This window comes from Camellia sinensis, chromosome 1 (genome assembly GCF_055761805.1).
Source record: "Camellia sinensis isolate YWXY chromosome 1, ASM5576180v1, whole genome shotgun sequence".
Taxonomy (NCBI): domain Eukaryota; kingdom Viridiplantae; phylum Streptophyta; class Magnoliopsida; order Ericales; family Theaceae; genus Camellia; species Camellia sinensis.
The window spans coordinates 107,949,129-107,969,191 of NC_138961.1; the positions used below are offsets into that span (position 1 = coordinate 107,949,129).

The window sequence follows — 20,063 nt, forward strand, 5'->3', positions numbered from 1 at the left end:
GGCCCACCATTCATGCTGAGAATGGGGGAACAATATGGGGCTAAGTAATTGGTAATTACCTTGGAGTATGGCCAGGTGATACTCTGAGAGTATTGAATAATTTCCTAATATAATTATGTAAAATTTGTAAAATTTATTATATTTTATTTAAATATCATAAGAGGTCAATGTAATTCACCTAAACATAACTTATGATGGATTTGAAATGTCATCTCATATTTAAAATGTGTATTAATCATATTTAAAATCATAAATTCTACAATTTAGATCACTACAAATTTATATTTTGTTCTCAGAGCACATAATGATCCTAAAGAAAAGAGACGCGGACAAAAATGTCTTCAGTGCGCTAAAAAAAAGTGTTAAAAATTCTACGAAAAGAAAAGTTTGCATGCCGAGATGCCTTTTTCTTCCCAAACACTTTAGATGATCCACACCGACCCTGTTCTTAAAAGACAGATTCAACACTGTAGAAAATTTGAAACTCATACAACGGTCCAATTCTCTTTATCCCCTCTGGTCATTTATAACACTAAAAATACAAATTCAAACCCGCATTGTTTGATTGATTCTTGCCACGAAGCAATAATGAGGTCAAGCCCATGATGAATTCCACTGGGCTGGGACATCAATAATCTATTGGCTAAGTCGTTGGAGTTTGATCTTGAAGACTTCACTTAGGTGACGATGGCCTTAAAATGTGTTAATGGAGTGGGTTTGGTTTCATACAATTTAAGTGTCTTAATTGAAATTTGTAATCCATTTTTAGTTCAAAACTTAATCATTATATGTTCATAAAATTTGGACAAAACTTGGTCTGGCAAAAGTTCACCGTGAAAAAGATGGATTAAATATTTTTACAATTATCTTACAATGGTGGTTTAAATCTTTAATTGTGTTTTGGAGTTTAAACCATCATTGCAAGGTTATTGTGTTAAAATTAATGTCATATTTATATTGCATACATTGGAAATTGGGTTCATATATTCTTTGTATTAATGTATTTTTATATTCATGTGCTTTATATTTATTAAGTTTATTGTTTAGATTATATTTATGTACCTAGTTAGTTGTAAGATCGTTCATTGAACTTATGTATAACTTTTTCTATATAAAAGGATGTAAGCCTATAGGCAACGAGAAGAATAAGAGCAAAAATTCAAGATCAATACAAGTTAAATTCAATACAAAATAATAGTTCATTCTAGAGAGAGTTTTATTAAAAGGTAACAGAAGTAGTATCAAAGCTTTGGTTGGGTCAAAAACAAGCTAGGCGTAGAGATCGGACACGGGAAAAGAAGCCCCAAAGAAGAAGAAGCCGACGTCCATAGCGAATTCCAGCGACCAAAATGTATCTACTCCTATCTTTAATGGTGAAAATTTTTATTTTTGGTATGTGAAAATAAGAACTATTTTTGTCTATACGGATCTTTGGTATCTTGTTGAGAATGGGTTCGAGGAACCTGAAGATGAAAGAGCTTTGACAAATTTCCAAAAAAACCAATTGAAAGAGCAATGGAAGAAGGATTCAAAGTCTCTCTCGTTGATTGAACAAGGAGTTTCAGAAGCGATCTTTTCAAGAATTATCAATGTTACGAAAGCAGATGAGGCATGGGATATTCTTTAAAAAGAGTATAGAGGCAACATGAATGTAAGAAGCATCAAACTTCAATCATTGAAAAGAGATTTTGAAAATAAAAAGATAAAGGATATAGAATTGTTGACGGATTATTTTTCTAGATATATGGAACTTGTGAACCAAATGAAAATTTCTGGGGATAATATTTCTAATCAAAGAGTTGTTGGGAAAATTTGATAAGTTTGCCGGAGAAATACAATCCTATTGTTCTTATCATTGAAGAAACTAAAGATCTTGCTGATTTGAGTATTGAAGAATTAATAGATTCAATTAAAACATTTATGCCAAGGTTGAGTGGGCAATCTGAAAAGTCAAATGAAAGTTCCTTTCAATCCAAACTTAATGTTAGTACTTCTAATTCCCAAGGAAGAGCAAGAAATGCAAACGAAAGAGTAAAAAATGCAAGAGGAAGAGGAAGGTCCAATTTTCAAAGTGAAGAAAATGAAGAGTCCACTCAACAAAAGTGTGGAATTTGCAACCGAAGCAGTCATGTTGATAAAGATTGTTGGTTTTGGGAAAAGCCAAAATTTACAATTGTAACAAATTTGGGCATGTCAAGAAGGATTACCAAGTCAAGAACACTCAGCAAGCTAATTTTTTTGAGGAGCAAGAAAGTGAATGGCACATGTTCTATGCTTGTCACAAGGCATCAGATCAAAACATGGATCTATGGTTTCTCAATAGTGGATCTAGCAATCGCATGACAGGATATGAGAGCATTTTTGTGAAAATGAATGCTTCCTCCAATTCTCAAGTAAAAATGGGAAATGATGTGTTAGTCGAAACAAAAGGAAAATGTACTATTGCTATAGAAACCAAGATGGATACAAGATTCATTTCCGATGTTCTTCTAGTTCCAAACTTGGAGCAGAATTTGCTAAGTGTTGGACAACTTATGGAACATGGATACCTTGGTCACTTTGAAGAAGATTTTTGCAAAATTTTTGACAAATGGGGGAAAAGCCAAGTTGTAGCAAATATCAAGATGGAGAAGATTAGAAGTTTTCCTCTCATTTTCCAGTATAGCAAAAATACAGCTTTGAAGATAGATGTGATTGATAATTCATGACTTTGGCATAGAAGATTTGGGCACTTGAATTTTCAAAACTTGAAGCATCTACAACAAAAGAATATGGCTTTTAGGATACAGACCATTCATTAAGTGCAACATATTTGTGAAGGTTGTGCACTTGGAAAGCATCACCCGGAGTCATTTCCAAAGGAGAAAGCATGGAGAGCTAAAGCACCATTGAGGCTTGTTCGTACCGATGTGTGCGGACCTATGGATACACCAACTCATGGAGGTAACAAGTAATTCATTATTTTTATTGATGGTTTTACTAGAATGACTTAGGTGTATTTCATAAGATGAAAGAGCAAAGTTTTCTCTATCTTCAAGAAATTTCAAAATCTTGCTGAAAGATAAAGTGGTTATTTTGATGAAAGTATTGAGAAGCGATAGAGGCAGAGAATACAACTCAAATGAGTTGATGAAATTTTGTGAAGATGTTGGTATGGAAAGGCAATTGACTGTTGGGTGCACTCCACAACAAAATGGTGTGGCGGAAGGAAGAATAGAACCATAAAGGAGATGTCCAAGTCTATGCTACATGAGAAGGTGTTACCCAAAATTTTTTGGGGTGAGACCGTATATACAACAGTTTGCTTGATGAATAGATGTCCTACAAAATCTCTTAAAGACAAAACTCCATTTGAAGCTTGGAGTGGAAGGAAACAATCAGTAAATCACTTGAATCTGTTTGGTTGCATTTGTTATGTTCATGTTCCAAAAGAAGTGAGGCACAAGCTTGATGAAAATAGTAAGAAATGCATCTTTGTTGGTTATAGCTCGAAATCCAAAGGCTACAGACTCTTCAATTTGGATCAAAAGAATATGTTTATTTGTAGAGATGTTCTCTTTGATGAGAATGCATCTTTTGATTAGAAGGAAAAGAAAGTCCAAGATCAAAGCATTGATTTCAATGAAGAATTGGAAAGTCCACAAGTTGAAGATGTTGCAATGCTTGGATCTCCACAAGATTGTCACCAATTGCTAGTTCACAATCTTCTCCAAGTTCAAGCTCAAGTTCAAGTTCTTCATCTCCAAATTTAACTCCAAATATAAGGAGTCTTAGTGGTGTGTATGCAAGATGCAATTTATGCATTGTTGAACCTGAAAATTTTAAAGAGGCATTAAAGTTGAAGCATGGAAGAAAGCAATGGACGATGAAATTCATATGATTGAGAAGAACAAGACTTGGGAGCTAGTGGAGAAATCAAAAGGAAAAGAAATAATTGGTGTGAAGTGGATTTTCAAAACAAAGTTTAATCTGGGTGGCTCTATTCAAAAGAACAAAGCAAGACTTGTGGCGAAAGGGTATTCACAACAACCCGGAATTGATTTCCAAGAAACTTTTGTTCCTGTGGCTCGACTTGATACAACTAGAGCTATCATTGCTTTGGCGGCTCAAAAGGGTTGGTTCTTGCACCAATTTGATGTAAAATCAGCATTTTTGAATGGAAAATTAGAAGAAGAGGTGTATGTTGATCAACCTTAAAACTTTGTTGTCAAATGCAAAGAAAATAAAGTGTATAAGTTGAAGAAGGCTTTATATGGCCTAAAGCAAGTACCCCGGGCATGGTATAGTGAAATTGATGCTTGCTTTAATGAAAAGGGTTTTCAAATAAGCAAAAGTGAGCTAACTTTGTACATCAGGAGACAAGGTACAACCGGTATTCTCATTGTTTCACTTTATGTTGACGATTTGGTTTTTACTGGTAGTGAGGAAAAATTGATTGAAGATTTTAAAAGGGAAATGATGAAGAAATATGAAATGAGTGATTTGAGGCTATTGCATTATTTTTAAGGTATTGAAATCTACTAAAACAATGGTGGTGTTTTAATTTGCCAAAAGAAGTATGCTCAAACACTTCTTGAGAAATTCAAAATGAAGAATTGCAAATCAATTGCTACTCCCTTGATTGTGAATGGAAAGTTGTCAAAGAAAGATAGAAGCAAACAAGCAGAAGCATCTTGTTATAGAAGTTTGGTAAGAAGTTTGTTGCACTTGATTTCTACAAGATCGGACATCATGTATGCTACAAGTTTATTGTCTCGGTTTATGCACAGTCCAATCCAAATTCATTTTGGGGTTGCAAAAAGAGTGTTAAGATACATTCAAGGTACACTTGATTATGGAATTTTTTATGAGAAATTTGTTGATCCAAAGTTACTTGGAATTTGTGATAGTGATTGGGCTAGATGTGTTGATGATATGAGAAGCACTTATGGGTATGCATTTTCTCTTGGATTGGGTGTAATTACATGGTCATCCAAGAAACAACAAACTGTGGCACAATCATCCGCTGATGCTGAATATATTTCAGCATCATTGGCAACTACACAAGCAATTTGGCTAAGAAGATTTTTGGATGATTTTGGTGAGAAGCAAGGTGAAGCTACTCCAATTATGTGTGATAGCAAGTCTGCTATTCTATGACCAAGAATCCCATCTATCATTCTCATGCCAAAGACATTGTTATCAAACATCATTTCATTAGAGAAGCTGTGGAAGATAATGAGATTCAAATCAAGTATTGCAAGACTGAAAATCAAGTTGCAAACATCTTCACCAAAGCTTTACCAAGGGACAAATTTGAATTTTTTAGAGAAATATTAGGTGTCACGCGATATGGCTTTAAGGGGGAGTATTAAAATTAATGCAATATTTACATTGCATACGTTGGATACATTGGGTTTATGTATTCTTTGTATTTATGTATTTTTATATTCATGTGTTTTATATTTATTAGGTTCATTGTCTACATTATATTCATGTACTTAGTTAGTTGTAAGGTTGTTCATTGAACTTATGTATACCATTTTCTATATAAAAGGATGTAAGCCTATAGGCAAAGAAAATAATAAGAGAAAAAATTCAAGATCAATACAAGCTAAATTCAATAAAAAATAATAGTTCATTCTAAAGAGAGTTTTATTAAAAGCTAACATATTGAACCAAAAATTACTATAGACTATATTATTAGTTCGGAAAAGCCCAAATGACTAGTCTAATAGATAAAACATTTTCTTACTAAACATGATACTTGAATTTAAATTTCACTGTTGCACAATATAACTTTTCTTTCCTCAATTTATTTCCTAGTGATTATTTAAAAAAGAAAAAGGAACCAAAAAAAAAAAAACCCTTTGAAAATATGAGAGAAAATGGCTATTCTAAATGAGCACCCTAACTTTAGTCTTTCAATTTGTCAAAATTTTAAGTCATGGAGCAAACTTTGGTTTATTTAGTCATCTTAGCCTTGGATGTGTAGATGCTTGTTACTGGTACAAAATTGAGTTATCTGTTGTTTACATTTTTTTTATTTATGTATTCTTTCTTTCTTTTATTTCATTTGTATGGATAAATTATTCTAGAAGAATTAGTTCCACCATAATCCGTTTGTTTTGATAACTACTAAATTTTTGGACATTCATATTGCCATCTCGTATGTACGAGAAGAAAGAAAATTGGGGATCATTAATATAACGATTCCGGTTTAGACTCAACCTATTCATTACTTTTGAATACGGGAATCCATGTCCTTAACTATTGTTTGTTTCATTTTCATCCTGTTGCTAGTGGAGTTTGATTATTTGGGAGTTATGGTTGTGTTTGAAATAGGTTAGAAGTTAGTTTTTCAAAAGAATTGTTGCCTGTTCGCTCGAGCGGTCTTTCTTGTGCTCGAGCTGTCTTTTACAGTCTGCAAAACTACTGAAAGTGTAGTATCTTCCCTCGAGCGGTCTTTTTTGCGCTCAAGCGGTCTATTGTAGGTCTGAACTTCTAGGAGGGGGTCATTATGCGCTCGAGTGGTGTTTTTGGTCGTTAGAGCGGTGTCACTTATTGTGTGTAACACTCGAGTGGTTTGCGCGTATATCAGTCTGAGAAAAGGGCATTCCGTGTCACTTTTTCATCTCTTTCTCTCTCTCTAAACATTTCAAAAACCCTAAATCTTCACTCTCTCTCTCTCTCTCTAGTTCTTGCATTCGAGCTCTAAATACTCTTAATCCATTGGTTTTCTCACCATAGCCCATTGAAGAAAAGGTAGAGCACGTTGAGAGCTTCATTTTAATCAGAAGAGTTATTATTTTCGGCTTCACCAATCTTCAACCTTGCTCTCTCTTGTATTCTATTCTTGAGGTTGGGATTTCTTCAACCTTTAGTTTGATTTTTACTTTAGTTATTTGTCTATTGATAGAATCTAGTGATTTGGGAATTTTGGATTAGACCTAGGGTTTGGTTTTGAATTGAAAAAAGATGGATTTGCGAATGGGTTCTTGAGAAAGGTTGTGGGAATGTGTTTATGATTGAGATATGTTAAAATGGTGGATTTCTTTACTTAAAATTGATTTTGTAAATAAAGGAGGTTTTTGTTCTAAAATTATGGATATTTGGTTTGTGAAAGAAAATAGAAAATGATGCTAGGTTTGGTAAGAATGGAACAATGTTTATGTTGATGATGATGGTAAAGTTGGATATGTAACATCACTTCCATTTTGAAAATGAAGAGATTATATTTGTTGTTGGAAATTATATAATCGTTAGAAATATCTGTTTTGAACTATCGATAGATGGTAGCTTTGATTATTGTAGAAATTGCATGTGGATTAGGTGAATTGAAACTAATTACTCATACATCCTACATTGAGCATTGTTGCATACTTAAAACATTGAAAATGTATTATTTTGAGAAAAAAGGGTTGTGGTTGTGGTTGTGGTTGTGGTTATGGTTATAATGTTGGCTTGTATGCCCTTAGTGAAAGTCCAAAAACATACGCGGTTAGGTGTCGATCCTTCGGGTTAGTATTGGTAAAATGGCTTTGGTAGTGCTTGTATAGCCTACTGGCAGACACGTACCTAGAGATTCCCAGTATTTTGTATCCACTACCATATTTTCTATTATAAAAAGGATTATTTTCATGAATTGATATATAATCTGGCATTGTATAGTTTTGAGATAGAAATGAGAAATGTTTGATAAACGACATGCACGTGCATTTACCTTATGACTTCATTAAGGTTCATATATTGTGTTAAAGTATCTCTATCGGGTCATGACATTTGGCCTGTGAAATGGCTGGAGCTTTACGGGAATCCATGGACATTCTCAAGACTGATAATCAAGTCAAGGCCCATGTTGCTGAGATAAGGCCGTCTTTTTTGAAGAGGAAGTTTTTCCAGTCAAATCCAAATGATTTTTGGGAGATCCGAAAGAGCCACTGAAGGTGGATGAGTGGCTTGAATAGATGTTGAGGATGTTCGAGATGCTTGGCATTGAGGATGACGACTGAGGGTAACCTTGGCATCCTTCTAGCTGAAGGGATATGTGGGTCAATGGTGGAAGTATGCGCGAGGGCGCATTGGAGTGACTTGGGAGACCTTTGTCAATGCCTTTCAGGACAAGTTTTTGCTTCCTAGTGCTAGGGAGAAGTTGGGGAATCAGTTCTTGAAGATCAAGTAGTTGAACACACCAGTAGCTGAGTTTGAGACCTCTTTTACTAGCCTCTCTAGATTCGCATTGGAACTTGTGGTGACAGAGGAACACCATTGTATCAAGTTCGAGAAGAGGTTGAGGACTGAGCTCCTTGTCAAGGTGGCCGGGTCTATGATTAGGGATTACGGTCACCTTTAGGAGACGGTGGCTCATCTTGAGACCATGATCTAGGTTGAGGAGGAGCGGGTGAGGGGCTCTAGGCAGAGGAGTTAAGAGGTTCAGGGGGAGACTCGAGACAACAAACGGCAGAGGGGTTCCACCGCATAGCAGTCCCATGTAGCATAGTTCAGATCAACTTTTTCCGTACCGCGTTCTGGTTCAGGAAGAGATAGTCAAGGTGGGATCACTTGTTTCAGGTGTGGTCAGCTAGGCCACAAGTCTTTAGTTTGCCCGCAGAGAGTAAGAGGGCAATAGTCTGCATCATTTTCGGCTTGTCCTCAGAGCCAAAGTTAAAGGAGAGAACAGTTGCCTACCTGTTATCAATGTGGGCAGTTGGGGCATTTGAGGAGGTTTTGCACTCAGGCAGGTGGCACATCTAGTGTGTCTGGTTCGAGGCAAACACAGAGCCATCAGCTTACCCATTTAGCACATGCCTCGAGGGCCACTCCAGGAGCCTCTTTGGCTCAATCAGTGTATCAATCCTATGCTCCAAGGGGTGAGCAGGTAGAATAGAGACTCACAAGGCGTGTGTATGCTATTATTGCACCAGATCAATTGCCAGTATCCTCTGTTATGAGAGGTAACTTTTTGTTGTTCAATTCTATTCACTACAACAAAACTGAGTTTTTACGGCTATACATTAACGACATATAGTAAATGCAAGCTGTGGTTTCTCACTTTTATGACTTACTTTTTTTGCATGTTGTAAATAATTTTCCAACCACGGCGTGTCTATTGTGTAGGTTGTGAATGCTAATAATGATGATTTTTTTATGGCTTGGAATGTTTGCCGTAAATAATAAAACTTTCTATGACATGCATATGGCATGTCGTTAATACATCAACTATACACGACACACATACGTCAGCCATGAAATGTATTGGACTTTTCACAGCGCACACAACGCCCGCCGTTAAAAGTATTGCACTTTTTATGACGCAGACATCGCCTGCCTTTAAAATATTTCCTTTTTACGATGCACAATGCATGTCTGAATTGTATGTTCAAAAAAAAGAAAAAGAAAAAAAAGCGCCAAAATGAAATTTTCTGGCGCCAATTCAACAAAATATATATATATGTTAGAAACTTTTTTCTCTTATACACTAGTCTCTCTTTCTAAGTGTTATCTGCCTCTCTTCTAGCCCTTCTTCTTCGTCTCTCTCCTCTTGCGACCACCGCTATCGGGACCCTGCCGACCACCGACCACCTCTTCTCTTGCCATCATCTTCTCTCGATGAAACTACCGACCAACTTACCTCTCTTCTCATCTCATATTTTTTTATTATTTATTTATAATAATCATGTATTTGTATAGCTGCGTAAAAATTCTAGATCTTCTCTCCGTCTTCTTCAATTCAACCTTGGGTCTGATTTTGATTCAATTGGTGTTTTGATCTTTTAGATTAGATAGAGAATAGAGAACAAACACACACACACACACACACACAAACACACACACACAGAATGGACGATAGATGTGCGGTGTGCGCAGAGACCCTGGAATGGGTAACCTATGGAGCGTAGGGCCACCGATAGATGTGCTCGACTTGTGTCGCTCGACTTCAGTTTATGTGCAATGATCGTCATTGTTGCATCTGCAAGACCGAACTTAATGTCGTCTTCATCACCAAGGTTCCCTCCCAGATTATTTTTCATGATTTATTATTATTCACTCTTTCCAATTTATACAACTTATTAAAATAGTGCATATTATCAAAGTAATTTTTTAATTATTCTGATCTAATTCTAATTTTTATGTCTCTATCTTTGTAATCCCTACATCTTTCTCTCAGCTCCCAAATTCTCTTCGTCTCATCGCGAAGTTCAACATGAATTTTTTCTCATTCAATTTATTTTTATCAATGCGGTGTAGAATCTGATTTTGAAACATATTTTTGATTCGAAGATTCATTTTATTTAATTTATTTATTTAATGCTTTGGCTACTTGATTTGAACATTTCTCTAGGTTGTTGGCTAAATTTCATTTAGTTTTTGAACCTCTTATTTGTATGTTGAGAACATTTTAGAGACGAACCGAATGAGATGTCTACACACAGATTATAAAAAAAGAAAAAGAAAAAGTGTAGACTACTACACACAGCCTTTGATGATTTCTTACATTTTTTAGCCTTCTAGATTATCTTATTGTTTAATGGTGCTTCAGTAAGTGGTTATTGAGCAATTATGTGATTTTTTTTTTCCACTTAGAATGTTAACCTATATTTATATATACACATAATATTACCAAAAGGAAAAGATATATACATGTATATTGATGATGAACAAAGAGAAGTTTGGTTAATTCTTTTTCACCATTTATTCCTTTTCTACTTAATTTTTCTAGTTACAAATTATGATCAACATTATTATGATTATAATTCATTATGCTTCTTTATTGTAATATCACATAATATTCATTGATATTGCCTTGATTTTGGATTCAGTTATTCTCTTTTATCATACACTTACATGTTGTGTTGTGTTGTAATTTAAATTATATATATGTCCTTCGTCCAATGCTAGCTTTGCTTTTGTTAGTTTGTGTGAAAATGTTTGGTCTTATGGAGGTGAGGTAGGGATAAAATCATGGTTTTTTGGCTAGGTCCTAGCGTCACTTGTGGAGGCTGAGGCCACACAACCATTAAATAGATACATTGCCTTCTGAACATCTGGTACCGTTGATCTGCACTCGTGAAAGCTCTTTTATTATTTTTCCTTTTGGCTCTTTCTGGGAAACAACTGGACCCATGGTATTCTTTTTGGCAATTATTATTGCAAACACTTGTAATACATTGGATGGTTCGACTTTGAGCAACTTAAAATTGCTATGCTTATGCTTTTGGTTTTAGGACAGGACATGCAAGCGCTGATCAACAAAATAAAGTCTATTATGGCACCACTTCCAACCAAATACTCTAGTGCACTGTGAGTAATTTTCCTTAGGTTACATTACTGTTGTGGTTGTTCATGCAATATCTTTCTTCTTATCTTGGTTCTTCTAGTTTGTATATTTGGGGACTCTCTTGTACCTTACACCATTAGAGGCGATGTGTGGCAACTTATTGAAATGATAAGATAGTGCAAGAGGATAACAAAAGATGAATGAATATTCTAATTTTTTTTATGCCTATGAGATTTTAGATTTTTCCTTGTGAGGAATTGTGTTCTTATTTGTATATTATGGCCTTTAATTAGTGTCATCTAATCCTTGCTCTATTTTTGTTTTCCTGTCGGGCCCTCATAAAAGCATGCTGCGAAAAAACCCAGAACTTCGGCCGAGTGTATTTCCTGTTCTTTATTCTTTGTTTTACACTTTCCGAAAATGTTTTACATAGGAGAAGCATTAATATAAGCATATTAATGATTTTCCATTGCCTTAGATAATCTAAATGATTCCAAGTTCATTAAATAAGACTCAGCTATTTGTGGTTGTTATGGCTAATATATTGCCATTCATAGTCATTGGCAAAGGCCTTTTCTAGTAAGTTTCACTAATAATTTAAAATCCTTGTAATGTATCGTCCAAAATTCTAAGCCAAAAGGTGTTTAAGGTACTTATTGGTTTTATATTTCAATTGGATTAACTTTTGGAAGGTATATATATGAATTAAGAAATAAACATATATTTGCTATTTTGTTGTTTGTCTGCAAAGAAAAAGCTGAAAATAATATTTGGTAGATTGCGATGCAAAAATGATATCGTACTGCAAATAGAGAAGCGTGACTTTGTTTGTAACCATCATGGTAACTGTAAGGATGGTAGTCATAGGTCCTTGATGGTCGCTATGGTTGTAGATATGATGGGTGTGTCAATAGTGAAGTGCTTGTGGTAGTATGGGATACAGTGGTAATAATGATGTGATGTGTCATATTGCAAATGGCATCAATAGATGTGTCATGGTGATCCTAGTAATGGTAGTTTTGATATAGATTGACATCTATGGCTGTTTCATAACCTCTATGGTGGTGATCAACCATTTTAGGTGCTGGCAATGGTATTGGGCCATCGATGGTTATGAGGAAAAAATCAAGGTTAGGCCATTGATGGTGGTGGTAATAGAACTATTGTTTCACCTAAATTTTGCTTCCAAAAAATTTTGCTCTTAATTCCAATGCCATTTTTTTTTTTTTTTGTATTTTTGTATTTTTGCTTCCAAAAAATCTGTTGTTTTTTTAAAAAGCTATCCAAATACTATACTAAAGGGCCTTTGTGGTCTCAAAAGTAGATATATAATTTTGATCATTTGCAATTAAGTTCTTGTTTAGACATTTGCTTGTGCATTTGTGTATGCTCTATAATTATGGAGGATGAAATTGGCTGGGAGTATGATAAATGCATTTTCTGAAGGACTCATATTGGCTGACAAAAGTGGACTTAACCCCAAAACTCTTCTTGACGTGTTGGTGAGACAAAAACTAGAATCTTTTTATTCAGATTTCTGTTAATTTTGAGCTGACTCTTGATGTCTTGCTTGCTTTCTGGTAGGACCTAGGTGCAATAGCTAATCCAATGTTTAAGATGAAAGGACCCACTATGAACCGAAAGAGCTACTCCCCTGCATTTTCTCTGAAACATCAGCAGAAGGACATGAGGTTGGCTCTTGCCTTCGGTGATCAAAATGCAGTATCAATGCCAGTGGCAGTTGCTGCTAATGAGGTAAGGCCATTTGTTTGCTTCTCTCTTACCTTTATCTGAACATAATGCTCACTGTGAGCAGCATGTGTTTAGTAGTCTTAACAATGAGCTAAATATACAACTGAAGACATGCTATTATCTATCCTTATAGTTTAGCCAGAAAAGTTCATTGGTGTAGAACCTGTAAACGAGAACCACTCTAGGGTTTCATATTTATCTCTTAATCAATATTCATTCAATCAAAGGTAAGTTTGTTCTTTACTTAATCCCATATATTCCATAACCAAATAAGGAAAATGAGGGAAAAAAAACAAGAAATAAATAAAATTAGAAACAAGTACTAAACATTCTAAGTTGTCAATTGGTGCCTCTTGTACCTAAAATATGTCTTCATTCATAGCCTTTTATTCATAGCTTTTTATTGTTTTCTCTCTCTCTAGATGTTAGTTTGATTGTAAGAAAAAATACACATTATCTTATAGGAGCACCAGGGAAAGCACACCTTGCAGTTTGATAAGAGATCCAGAGAGCATAAGAACCCCTGGTTCTACTACTAGGCCTACTTCTTCAACTGAGGCCAACAGGAGAGTACAGAATCCCTTGATGATTTTATGGGCATGTCAGCCTTGAACTTAGGAATTTAGATTTTGTGGTTCTCTTATTTCCTTTTGTTGTTGTTGAAAGCAGTTGTGTTAATCTGTTGCATTACCTTACTGTTATTTTGTTTTAGTGTTTTTGGTTCTTTCTCCATTGCTAATACCTGCAATGGCAGAGAAAGTCGACTTCTTGAATTAATAAACCTCAGGCAATGATGACGGTAAAGCATTATTTTGTGTTTTATTTTCATTCCTTATTTTGGGTTAAGGGGTTTAACCTTGTCTTATTTATGCCTTTTAACTGTATTGATCCCCATTCCATTTGTCATATAGGTCCCTCGCAGACATGTCACTGCTCTACCAATACTACTGCTGTATTGGGTCCTTAAATATAGGGTGTTCAAAATTAAATACTAGAAAATTGGTTAGTGTTTATTGATGGTCACTGATGCTGTCTATGAGACCCACTATCTTGAGCCCATTTTTAATATAAACTCTGATTTTATGGCACAATGCAGACCCATTGATTGATTGGGTATGTGGTTCATCAATCTTATCTATTGTTGTTTTGGATTGTGCACATGATTGGCCTTGCTTTGGGTGCCAACATAGTTAGGATGTGTTCCACTGACAATGATGCATTTTCAATCCAAAATTTTCTCTTGTACATATTTCTTCGCATTAATAATATTTCTCTTTTGCTGATAATAATTAAAAAAAAAAGTAGCTCACACACTCGAAATAATAAAAGAACAACAGGAGAATAGAACACATGAAAGAAACAAATTCATCATGGATTTGACTCACTTGTCATAATTTATTGTGAGCTTTCAAATTGACATTGTTAATTATTAGGAGGCAATGGAATCGAAATACAGATTATGACTTTGAGGCAGAAGTTCAAGAATTGATTAGTGGGACATGAAGGTGGGTTTAAGCACCTTCTTCAGCAACTGTAATAGGATTGGTTTTTGACTAACTGTTTGTTTATTCATTTAGGTGGCCAAAGAAATGGTGCAAATGGAGATGTAGCCAATGATCATTATACCACTACTTGGTATTAGATTTGCATTTATTTTATAATTAGTCTGTACATTTAAATTGCATAACGAAGATATGAAAAGAGATCGTCAAATTAATTTTATCTTATTATGATTATTTCAGGAGGACATTGAGTTAGTGCAGTCATTGCGAGAATATGGTTGAAGATTCTCAATCTCATGGGCCAGAGTTCTACCTAGTATATTTTTCAATAATCTATTAGTATTTGTTACTCATAATTTGATTCGTTCATATAACTTGATTAATAACCTTCTTGAGCTATATTAGGAGGTAAGTCTTTGGATGATTTGTAATGTACAGACAATTTTTGGATGTTTGAAACTTATAAATAGTTTTTTTTGGTGTTTGAAATAATAATTTGGTGTTTGATTGATACTCTTATATATATATATATGTATATTTGTGAAACTTATTTGTAATTTTTTTAGATTGTATAGAACAGATGAAATAAAACCTACTTTTTTTTATAATTTTAAATACACATATTCTACGGCATGCAAAAAATGTTGTGAAATTTGGACTATCTACGGTAGGCAAAATAAGTCATTGTATTAAATATTAAACAACTAGCAATGAACGTCGTGGTTTGTCTCTTTAATGAACGGCGTGCAAAAGTAATTGCAGAAAAGTCAAACACGACGCATAAGATCCGCTGTTAAAAGTTTTTAACAGCATATTATAGCATGCCATTGAAAGTGAATGACTTTCCATGACTGGTCATAACACAACATTACCTTATACGTCATAGAAGGGTTTTTACATCGTGCAATGCGCGCCGTAAAAACCCTTTTTTGTTGTAGCGATTGCCAGTGTGTCGATTGATACTAGTGCATCTCATTCCTTCATCAGTTTTGGGATTAGAAGTGGCTTAGTTAGCGTCTCCGCTCAAGGTAGAGTCACCAGTTGGGGGTAAGGTTGTCTTGGATCGAAAATGTTGCGGATGTGTAATAGAGGTTGCTAGTCACCAACTTCATTTTGCTTTCGTATTGTTAGATATATCGGGTTTTGATGTCATTTTAGGCATAGATTGGTTGTCTTCATACCGTGCTGTTATAGATTGTCACTGTCAGAGAGTTACGATGTACACCTTGAGTGGTGACTGTTTTTATTTTCTAGGTGACCAAGCTGATAGAGTTTTGTCGCCAGTATATGACTTACGTGGTTGGGGTGAGCTTAGTTGTCTTCTTGTAATTTTCTTTGGTAGTGAGAGTGATGTGGTCTGAGTTTGATTGCCGAGGGTAGCTTTTGAATACCCAGACATCTTTTTCGAAGATCTTCCTAGTTTGCCACTCCACCGAGAGATTGAGTTCTCCATTGACTTAGTGCCTGGCATGACACCAATTGTCATGGCACCGTATAGATTTGCACCCGCTGAGTTATATGAATTGAAGATTCAACTCCAAGAGTTGTTAGATAAGGAGTTTATTCACCCTAGTACATCACCTTGGGGAGCACCAACTCTCTTTGCTAAGAAAAAGGATGGCACTTTGCAACTGTGCATCAATTACAGGAAGTTGAACCGAGTAACTGTTAAGAACAAGTACCCATTACCACATATAGATGATTTGTTTGGCCAGTTGAAGGGATCTTGTTACTTTTCTAAGATCGCCTTGAGATCAGATCATCATCAGTTGAGGGTGAAAGTGGAGGATATTTAGAAAATGACATTCCATACGCGGTATGGCCACTATGAGTTCTTAGTGATGCCTTTTGGGCTAACCAGAGCACCGACTTCGTTTATGGATTCGATGAATCAAATCTTCCGTGAGTTCCTAGATTGTTTTGTAGTTGTCTTTGTTGATGTCATCTTAATCTACTCACCCTTTGAGGATGAACACAAGTAACACTTGCGGGTTGTACTTGAGTTGCTTAGAGTACACTATTTATATGCTAAGTTGGGGAGGTGTGAATTTTGGATAAAGTTCTTATGCCATTTGGTATCCGGTAAAGGGGTGACTGTTGACTCTTCTAAGATAGAGGTAGTGCAAGATTGGGAACAACCTAAGAATGTTTTTGAGATCCTGAGTTTCTCGGGCTTAGCCAAGTATTTTCGACGTTTTATGAAAGACTTCTCTAGATTGGCCTCACCATTGACTAGATTGACGAGGAAGGGGATTAAATTTGTATGGAGTAAGACTTACGAAAAGTCATTTCAAGAGCTTAAGGTTAGACTCACCACTGCTCCAGTATTGATTATTCGGTAAAGGGGTTTGGATTATTCAGTTTATTGTGATGTGTATCGAGAAGATTTGGGTTGTGTATTATTGCAAGAGGGGAAAGTGGTAGCATACATTTCACAGTAGTTGAAAACACATGAGAGAAACTATCCTACTCACGACCTGGAGCTAGTGGTGGTGATTTTCTCCTTAAAGATCTGGAAGCATTATTTATATGGTGAGAGAATTGAAATGTTTTCCAATCACAAGAGTTTGAAATAACTGTTTTCACAGAAAGATTTGAATTCGAGACAGAGGAGGTGGATGGAGTTTATGGACAATTATGACTTCGAGTTACACTATAACCCCGGGAAGGCTAATGTGGTAGTCAACGCCTTAAGTAGGAAATCCGTAAGCAGTGTAGCTAGTATTGTCATCCAGGAATGGGAGATGTTGGGTGCTATTGGCAAGTTTGACTTACAACTTGGCGAGTCCATTGAGTCGGCCATTTTGTTCACTATAGTTGCACAACCTACACTAATGAGCCGAGTTATAGAAGCATAGTGGGGTGATAGCGAAGCAGAGGCTATTCGAGGGAAGATATCTAGTGGGAAAGTAGAGAAGGGCTTGAACGTATATTCTGACTAGAGTGTGCGGTTTTTAGATCGTCTTTTCGTGCCAAAATCTTGTAGGGATGAGGTACTTCGAGAGTTCCACCAATCATGCCTTGCGGTATATCTGGAAGGCACAAAGATGTACCATGACCTTAGCCACCATTTTTTTTTTTGAGGGTGGGGTGGAGGGATGAAGAGAGACGTAGCCTTGTTTGTTTCGAGGTGCCTTACTTGTCAACAAGTGAAGGCTAAGCATAGCAGGTTTATTGCAACCCTTATCTATAGCCGAGTGGAAGTAGGAGTATGTCACAATATATTTTGTTGTGGGTATTCTGAGGACTCAATGGGGTAATGATGCCGTGTGGGTGAGAGTCGACCGGTTAACTAAATCAGCACACTTTGTACCTATGCATACGAATGACTCGATAAATTATCTTACCGACCTTTCTGTTAGGGACATAGTTCGAGTTCATAGGCTCCATGTGACCATCATTTCCCTGCTCAGTTGTGACAGAGCCTACAGAATGCCTTGGGCACTAGATTAACGTTTAGCATCGCTTATCATCCTCAGACTGATGGGCAATCCAAGCGAACCATTCAGATCTTAGAGGACATGCTTCAAAGTTGCGCTCTGGAATTTAACGGGTCGTGGAAGAGGCATTTACCTTTGGTGGAGTTTGCCTATAATAACAATTTCCAAGCAAGTATTGGTATGGCACCATTTGAGGCCTTGTATGGTCAACCATGTAGATCTCCAGTGTGTTAGGCCGAGGTGGGTGATGCGCCTATGTTAGGTTCTGAATTAGTTCAGGAAACGATAGAGAAGGTCGCGCTTATTTGTAAGAGGTTGGTTTCTGCTCAGAGTCGCCAAAAGAGCTATGCTGACCATTGAAGAAGAACTTGTCTTTTGAGGTAGAAGATCACGTATTCCTGAAAATATCACTAAGACAGGGTTTAATGAGATTTTGGAAGAGCGGAAAGTTATCTCCTAGATTTATTAGGCCATTTGAGATTCTAGATCGGATAGGGGAGGTAGCTTATCGTTTGGCCTTGCTGCTCTAACCTTCCGAGGTTCATGACATGTATGAGCTTGATTCTTCACACATGTTGGATTGGACCAAGTTAGAAGTAGATGATGATACCTCATACGAGGAGAGACCGGTTTGGGTTTTAGACACTCGGGATTACATCTTGTAATGCAGGATTATTCCACTGGTTAAGGTGTTGTGGCGACACCATGGGGTTGAGGAGGCGACTTGGGAGTGTGAGGCAGAAGTTCGTGAGAAGTATCCGGACCTATCTGTTAATGTTTGAAGCTTGTATTGAAAATCTTATTCATGTTGTAATATATAAACATTGTATATGCTTTGAAAAGCTAAACTGTAATATTCCGTATTGATGGACTTTGTGTTATCATTGTTGCTAGTATGAATGGTTGCAAGTTGATTTACTTTCAGTGATTGTTGCTTTGTTTTAAATTTTAGGGACAAAATTCCTTCAGGGGGAGATCATATTGATTTCGGTTTAGACCCGATCCATTTATTTCTTTTGAATCTGGGAATCCATGTCCCTAACTATTGTTCATTTCATTATCATCTTGTTGCTAGTTGAGTTTGATTATTTGGGAGTTATAGTTGTGTTTGAAACAGGTTGGGAGTTAGTTTTTTAAAAGAGTTGTTACCCAGATTTTTGCTTGTTCGCTCTAGCGGACTTTCATGCACTCGAGCAGACTTTCTTGGCTCAAGCGGTCTTTTACAGTCTGCAAAACTACTGGAAGTGTGGTATTTTCGCTCGAGCGGTCTTTTGTAGGTCTAAACTTTTGGGAAGGCGTCATTATGCGCTCGAGTGGTGTTTTTGGTCGCTCAAGTGGTGTCGCTTATTGTGTCTAACGTGTGAGGCCCCTGGAAATTTTATTTCCTATAGAGTCCCTTACTTTTAAATTATTTCTTTGAAGTCCCTCAATTTCTTAATTAATTACAATTTTAACCCTCGGATCAAAATATATACGCCAACAAAAAACTGACTAACCCTTATCGGAAGATAGACACCTTGATACATCGAGCCTTGGCAAACGAAGCACCACACTGACACCCGATGCAAGCTGAGAATGACGGATCTCATTACTCTAGGCCATGTGTCTGTCATCACCAAGATTGTCTCAGCTTGGGAATTTAGGTACGAGAGGGGAAGGTCATGAATGAATTAAGCACCCCCGCTCACCTGATCAAAGATCGGCCTCTATTAATCATGATATGAATCTTATTTGCATTATATGCTCTTGTTACAGTTTATTAGGCTAGCATTACTATATGATGCGCACACATACAAGTATAGACTAAATCGCGAGAATTGCAACATTTCGATTCATGTTTGTTTTGAAAGATTGTTTCAAAATGTGTACCACTTGAAAAAGTGATTGCATATAAACATTACTTAAATTATTCCAATTCGAGCAATAAGCCTTCATCCACAGGCATTCCAGTAATTTACCACTTAAGCAATTAGCTTCATGGCAAGCATGCTTTGACATGGTAACAATCACAAGTATGCAATTATGCTAAAGCGAGTAAAGGCACACCTAGTACTCTAAGCCAAAACAAACAAAAGAGTTAGAAAAATGCATAATCCTAACTTTATGCAATAT

General features: G+C 36.2%; 1 protein-coding gene and 2 pseudogenes across 3 annotated transcripts; all 3 read left to right on the forward strand.

The window, feature by feature from the left end:
- Positions 1-3,858: 3,858 nt before the first annotated feature.
- On the forward strand, positions 3,859-4,197 carry LOC145813915 (putative mitochondrial protein AtMg00820 pseudogene; annotated as a pseudogene).
- A 390-nt stretch (positions 4,198-4,587) lies between these two features.
- Positions 4,588-5,139, forward strand: LOC145813931 (secreted RxLR effector protein 161 pseudogene; annotated as a pseudogene).
- Positions 5,140-9,442: 4,303 nt separating this feature from the next.
- Positions 9,443-15,003, forward strand: LOC114310136 (glyoxylate/succinic semialdehyde reductase 1). Of its 3 annotated transcripts, none has more exons than XR_003646009.2 (5): positions 9,443-12,759; positions 12,842-13,012; positions 14,443-14,514; positions 14,587-14,644; positions 14,752-15,003. XR_003646009.2 is itself a non-coding variant. In XM_082881758.1 (4 exons), the coding sequence occupies exons 1-3, from the start codon at positions 12,664-12,666 to the stop codon at positions 14,617-14,619; spliced, it is 300 nt and encodes a 99-aa protein (XP_082737884.1). In that variant the 5' UTR covers positions 9,452-12,663; the 3' UTR covers positions 14,620-14,644; positions 14,752-15,003. The 3 variants fall into 3 exon arrangements, 1 of the variants encoding a protein (XP_082737884.1); XR_014336997.1 differs by having other exon boundaries at positions 9,458-12,759; positions 13,474-14,514; XM_082881758.1 differs by lacking the exon at positions 14,443-14,514 and having other exon boundaries at positions 9,452-12,759.
- The last annotated feature ends 5,060 nt before the right edge of the window (positions 15,004-20,063 follow it).

Bases quoted from the DNA above. Each gene is read 5' to 3' on its own strand.
- LOC114310136 (XM_082881758.1), top strand. From the start codon at position 12,664: ATGAAATTGGCTGGGAGTATGATAAATGCATTTTCTGAAGGACTCATA. The intron at 12,760-12,841 runs GTGAGACAAAAA...GCTTTCTGGTAG, and splicing joins AAACTCTTCTTGACGTGTTG to GACCTAGGTGCAATAGCTAA. The intron at 13,013-14,586 runs GTAAGGCCATTT...TTATTCATTTAG, and splicing joins TGGCAGTTGCTGCTAATGAG to GTGGCCAAAGAAATGGTGCA.